This window comes from Triticum dicoccoides, chromosome 4A (genome assembly GCF_002162155.2).
Source record: "Triticum dicoccoides isolate Atlit2015 ecotype Zavitan chromosome 4A, WEW_v2.0, whole genome shotgun sequence".
NCBI classification, from domain to species: domain Eukaryota; kingdom Viridiplantae; phylum Streptophyta; class Magnoliopsida; order Poales; family Poaceae; genus Triticum; species Triticum dicoccoides.
The window spans coordinates 482,768,118-482,774,203 of record NC_041386.1 but is presented as its reverse complement, the minus strand read 5'-3'; the positions used below and the strand labels follow the sequence as shown (position 1 = coordinate 482,774,203).

Sequence of the window (6,086 nt, the reverse complement as noted above, 5' to 3'; positions counted from 1 at the left end):
CACCGTTATACACCCCCGGCCAAGAAAATACTCCTATCAGCTATCACGGTGTTGGTTTGAAGTACCGCTTCCAGAGGCGGGGAAGGAAATTTTTCTACAACCCTGGAACACGCATGTTTTCAGCGAAACAGACAGCGCTACACGGGGGCTTCGTTGCCATCCCGACACGTACGGTGGGATCGCTCCGTACGATTTCACATTTTTATACGAGCTACAGGTGCGAAGCCGAGTTCTGTAACGCACGGCAACGCCGCCATGTCCGTCTCCCCGAGTCCGCTTGTGCCGGTTTGATTTCTCCCTTTTAAGATGTACGCGTGACGTGTGGACTCCATCCCACAGCATCACCCACAAGACTAGAAACACCTTTGCATTGAGCAACTTGGCCTTTTCTATATGGCAGGAGGAATCCTTGGCTGACACGTCAGTCCAAGGAGATAGAACGGCACGGCCCATTCGTCAGTGAGTGATAAAACAAACCCAGAAACATCAGGACATTTGCTTTTTCATTTATTTTATTCTGGCCTTTGCTTCTGGGCAACGCAAGCAAGTTCAGAGTTGATCAGTTGTACAAAAGGAACCTCTCGCTTTCAGACCGTGATCACTCACCTTACTCACTATATAAGTAGGAGTATATATATACTCTACACACACAAAGTTATAAACATACTCAATTCACAGGTGCATAACCAATTCACAGGTCGCACAGGACGAAAGGAATTGCACCGGTGCGAGCTTCGTGTGTGTCCACCATGGCGGCGAGTAGTCAAACTGAGGAGAGCATGATGAACTACGATTCTCCGGCGTGCGGCGGCGCGGCAGAGACGGTCATCGAGGACCTCCCCACGGACGTGCTGTCCCTCGTGCTCCGCCGGCTCGACGGCGCGTCGCTGGCGGCGCTCGGCTGCGCGAGCTCCAGCTTCCACGACCTCGCCACCGACCCCGACACATGGCGCGGACTCTGCCTCGCCTTGTGGCCGTCGGTCGCCGGCCTCCTCGACAATTCTTGCTGCCGCGGCACCGGTGACGGCTTCCACCGGGCGCTCTTCGCCGACGCGTTCCCGTTCCCAGCGACAGCGGCGGCGGCGGCCACGGCCACGGTCGCGCCCGCCCTGCCCAGCCGGCTCGTCTCCGCCGTGGACCTGCACCACAAGGGGGTCTGCATCATGTCGCGCGTGGTGGAGACGGACGCCTCGTCGGCGTGGTTCCTGGGCTCGCCGTTCCGCGTCGACGCGCTCCTGCAGGAGGGCTTCTCGGCAGCGTCCTCGATCACGCCGGCGGAGCTGACGCTGAGCTGGCTGCTTCTCGACCCGACGTCAGGCCAGGCGGTCAACGCCTCCAGCCGGCGGCCGGTATCCGTTGACCGGAGCTGGCTCACGGGAGAGACCGTGGTGCGGTTCACCGTGGTGCTCGGCGGCGTCGCCCTGGACGCGGCCGTCACGTGCGACGACCGGTTTGGGCACGTCCGGGAGGTCAGCCTGTGCGTGGAGGACGGTGACGGCGGCGGCGTCAGCGGGCGGGACGGGCTGGCGGCGGTCGCCGCGGCCATGGCCGCCCCGAGGCAGGGCCGGGGCGCGGAGGCGGAGGCACAGGCGGCGCGGCAGTACGGGGAGTTGGTGAAAGGGAAGAGCGCGCGAAAGGAGTGGAAAGCGAGGCGGGAGGGGCTCGTCGACCTCTGCTGCTCCGGCGTCGGAGCGGCGGCGTTCGTCGGGTTCCTGGTGATGCTCACGTGCCGGTGAGCACGCGCGCATCGACTAGTAGTAAAGGTTTGCTCACACGTGCGAGGAATGTGAATACGTGTTCGTCCAGTAGGTTACACAGGGACAGAGGGTCGCTGCCGCAATGTAAATGTACTGTAGCGCAGGGCCAAGAGTTATCTTCTTTGCATTAATTTTCAGAAAGGGGAACTTGAGAAGATACCGTTGAAAGTTGGGAGTGTAGGACTCCTAATTTTGAAGCTTAGTTGGTGAAACTCTTAAAAAGGTCTCTGGAGCAAAGGTTTTGCCAAGCTTCAATAGAACTTAAATTGGTAAAGGAAGTTACTTCATAATCTGATGCATAGTTAATAACTGTCCAGTAAATCACACTAATATTTGCATTCCAAGAAACCCTGATGCTGACCGAGATGATTGCTCAGTAAAACACACGAAAATGATGATATCATAACATCCTTACAAACTCCTTTTTTCCAATTACACATAAATGTAATGACATTGACATAGTCATTTGTAAACAAGGAAGACCATAAGTACTACCATCCATAGCTATAAAGAATCTACATCAACACATCAATACAAAGCTATACAGAAGTTCCAGAACCAGCGTACAAAACTCACAGAGAACAGAAACACTCTTGTCGCGGCAGCGAGCAACAAGACACCTAGGAAGCAGTCTACATATGTGCATTCTGCAACTCCCGGTAAATTAAATCGATGAACTGGTCACTCTGTTGGGAAACATGACACCAGAGTTAGAAGCATGTAAAAGAACATACAGTACATATTGTAATTTTTAACGAGGAACATACCTGAACAAGTCTCAGGAGGGCGTCCTTAACTTTATCCCGTGAAATAACAGAGCCGTCGTTGTGTGCAGGGGCGAAGGATGGAGGTGGTGAAGGTGGTGGAAAAGGTTGGAGTAGAGGGGCGCCATGCCCGTACTGAGGATGTTGAGTAGATGATGAAGTTGAATGAAGAGGTGGCGCTGTCGGCATCATTGATGAAATCGGCGGAGCTAGTGATGCAGAAGAGGATGATGGAGGAGCAAAGAATGCCGGTGTTACAAGATTTGTTGAATGGCTAGCATGGGCATTAGTGTCCTGGAGGGGCAGTGGTGGAGCTGATGAACCTCCAAAAGGAGGGTGTATTTGGTGCGACTGGGCAGCAGAAGGCATAATCAATGGCGTGTGGGAAGCCGCAGTGGTTTCAGTGGATGGATGAGCTCTTCCAACCATTGACCCACTTGATACACTCCCAATGCTTGCAGCACCCTATATATTTGTATAGAAGAATAATTCAGTACACTACACACAGAACCAAAATGCAACGATGGTGTTTTAATTCAGATATTCAGATGACAGTCCAAAGATGCTGCATATACTATTTCATGAGCAGTGCGAGAAACAGAAAATTATTCAGAAGAAAACAAAACGAAATAGGAAGAGAACATACACCAAAGTAATTAGCAAGTGATTCATCAGGAGTATCAGAAATGAGAGTGGATGCTGGCGGTGGTTCAAGGGGGCCATCTATAGCAGCGGACGTAGGAACAGCCTCCAATTCCTCAAACTCGCTGTGATATATTAGAAGAATTCAGCATAAGTCAATCAAAACATCTCCCATGAACAGTCGAGGGGAAAAAACCTTTTGGTGGAGGGCACTTTAGCTTTTGGAGGTACTCTGGCGTAAGCATTAAGTATCCTGCAAGGAAAATGGAATTAAAAAACTCAAGGAAACATGTTCACAAATTTTCATTTTAATAATTTTACCCACATGCCAAAATATAATACTAGTAAAAAACCTAAAGATACATGGACATCAACAAGACAAAGTTCGGTTCATGATTAATCAATCCTAATTATTCACACCCATGTTAGACATCTAATAGTTATACATGCTAATGCTTTGAACTAAGCGAAATAATGAAGCATGATTTGCAGACAGTGGACGAATTGTTAAAAAAGGAAAAAGATTCTCCTCTATTTTGTCCAGTGCAGAGGTAAGGTAATGACACCCGGGCAGGTAATCATGTTAATCCTTTCGAAAACTTCCAATTATATGATAGTAACGCCCCATTCGATTGAATATAAGAGCATGATGCTCCTAGAGTCCTTACATGCAGAAAGTTTCACAAGATTTTATTAATTTCCAAACCGTTAACATGGTCAAGGAATTTTCACTCGTTAGGATGCAAAACTGCGGTTGCCACCGAGAAAAGTTTGTTCCCGAGGCATAAGTAACTGTGTAGCTATTTCTGGTTGCCTAAGAAAAAGGAGGAAGCCACAGTACTACCTGTTTAATGTTTACATGTTGCCATAAGATCAGATCAGAACCAGTTACTGTATCACTAAGAGCATCTCCAACAATTTGTTGGTTAGTTTGCTGGTAAATATATCCATGTCATCAACCAACAATGTATCATACAAGTATTCCAGTGGTTGTATGAATGGTTGAACAATAGGACGTGAGTGAATATGGAAGCTTGCTCTCTTTCTTTACCTTGGAGCTTGTGCACAAGGTGTTGGATCATTTTCATACAACCTCACACTCGCTCTTCATTTATTACTTGACAAGTCATCAAAGATGCTTACATGTCAAATTTACCAACAAGCATCTTGCAGCTACTGGAGATGCCCTAATATGTGTATATGTCGGCAGAAACAAAAAAAGGTAAAATATAATGACTTCTACAGTTTGTCCGTCAGTTTTCATTAGAAACTTCAAAAATTTCGCATCACAAAAGTCCTATTGTCTCTACAAACATGCAATCCAGCCACACCATTATTTCCATTTGTTAGGCCGTGAGTCCGTCATGGATAGTTGCAGCTTTTAGGGCATGCATTTCTGGTCTGAATCCAATCTAAAGTAGACAAGATCAGATAGTCTACAACAACAACAACAACAACAACAAGTCCCAAACAAGTTGGGCTAGGCTAGAGTTGAAACACATAAGATCTCGAAACTTAGTCATGGTACTGGCACATGATTAGTCTAGTTTTACAAAAAAATAGTATGATCCAGTAACACTCACAAATGGTTTTCAATAAACATCCGAGCCATGAAAAGGAGGCTTCCAACATGAGCATATGATATATGAAAAGTCATACCTTCCAAAAAGATTTGCTACAGCATCACAGTCCTGCTGATTGTAAAACCAAATACCATTTACTTCTTGTGCAGCATTCCGGTACAACAAATATGGAGGTTGAAGTTCGTATTCAAAATCACTTAATAAATCCTCCACCAGATTATCTGAGAAGAGAAACAATATTGAAGTTCTCATGAATGAACTAAACAATATGAGCATTCATAAATCATCTAGAAATAAGAGGCCGGCTGTTAGTCCTAGCCAACTTTTGTTAGATAGATACAAGGAGAATTTTTCTTCCAACTGGAAGTCGTAACTATCAAACAGGATGCAAAACTTTAAAATGACCTGCAGGCCAGCAAGCTAGCATCGGCAACCGCACCATAGTATTTGTTGGTCTGTACAAGCGAAGTAACTTGGCTAGTTATCCCCTTTGCTTCATTCTTTGTGGTGATCTTTTGTGGCAATGTGTGATCACATGGAACAAATCTCTTTTTTAGCCAAGTCTCGCCACATGGAATGGTAAACAAGATTACTAGTCTTCTACTTCATACAGTTCTATTCCTTGCGTTCAGTTAGGATTTTACATTCCCAGAGTGGAGAGATTAAGGTTTCAATCTGAAAATTTAGAGTTTGCCGAGTGGAAGGTATTGGGGTTTCGCGCGAGAAGATCTTAACAAAAAGGCTGTATTTTCCGAGTAGAATGCTCTAAGTTTACTAGTGATAAGTTTGGGTTTGTCAAGTTGAATTTTCTTGAGAAAATAGAGTCTGCCAAGCAGAAAGATTGGGGTATCATGATTGTTTCAGAGGCCCATCAGGCTTTTTGTAAGTAGCCAACGTTGTAGTGTGGCCGAACTGGAATAGTTTGACTTCATAAGAGCATTGGTTAACCTATAGTTGTGCTTTAGTAAAACTGTATTAATTATCTATCATCTTGGAGACCTCGCGCTTTATTAGCTACCCAAAAAGCAAGCAATATGTTTTCTAATCGCGATCGTCCGTAACCCGCAATGCCTGAGTCACACGGCTGAGTGGATGGACTTAGATCGCAGAAACATACCCGTGTTCCGCCTGTTCATGACGATAAACTGAAACCTCGGCTGCGTGTTCCTACAACAGGAGAAACCAATCAGATATTCAGATCCCAGCCGCAGCCGCACACAATATTCTATCAACCCTCGCTCACCTCTTCACGACGAACAGCGACCCCTCCACGTCCTTGCGGCTCTGCGCAATACAAGGCAAGCAAACCGGATCGGATCAGGTTTTCGGTGAATCACGGG

At 46.8% G+C, this 6,086-nt stretch overlaps 2 protein-coding genes across 2 annotated transcripts; one reads left to right on the top strand and one right to left on the bottom strand.

Annotated features, from left to right (window-relative positions):
- Positions 1-681: 681 nt before the first annotated feature.
- LOC119286317 (probable F-box protein At2g36090) lies at positions 682-2,044 on the top strand. The gene has a single exon (XM_037565692.1). It carries the CDS (start codon positions 750-752, stop codon positions 1,734-1,736), a length of 987 nt encoding a protein of 328 aa, XP_037421589.1. The 5' UTR covers positions 682-749; the 3' UTR covers positions 1,737-2,044.
- Positions 2,045-2,130: 86 nt separating this feature from the next.
- On the bottom strand, positions 2,131-6,063 carry LOC119283568 (mRNA-decapping enzyme-like protein; the record flags this gene model as incomplete). Its single annotated transcript, XM_037563052.1, has 7 exons — positions 2,131-2,443; positions 2,525-2,986; positions 3,168-3,288; positions 3,360-3,416; positions 4,823-4,967; positions 5,864-5,913; positions 5,990-6,063. Coding segments are annotated over 7 exons (963 nt in total), but the record flags the coding sequence as incomplete, so codon positions are not given.
- Between the last annotated feature and the right edge of the window lie 23 nt (positions 6,064-6,086).

Bases quoted from the DNA above. Each gene is read 5' to 3' on its own strand.
- LOC119286317 (XM_037565692.1), top strand. From the start codon at position 750: ATGGCGGCGAGTAGTCAAACTGAGGAGAGCATGATGAACTACGATTCT.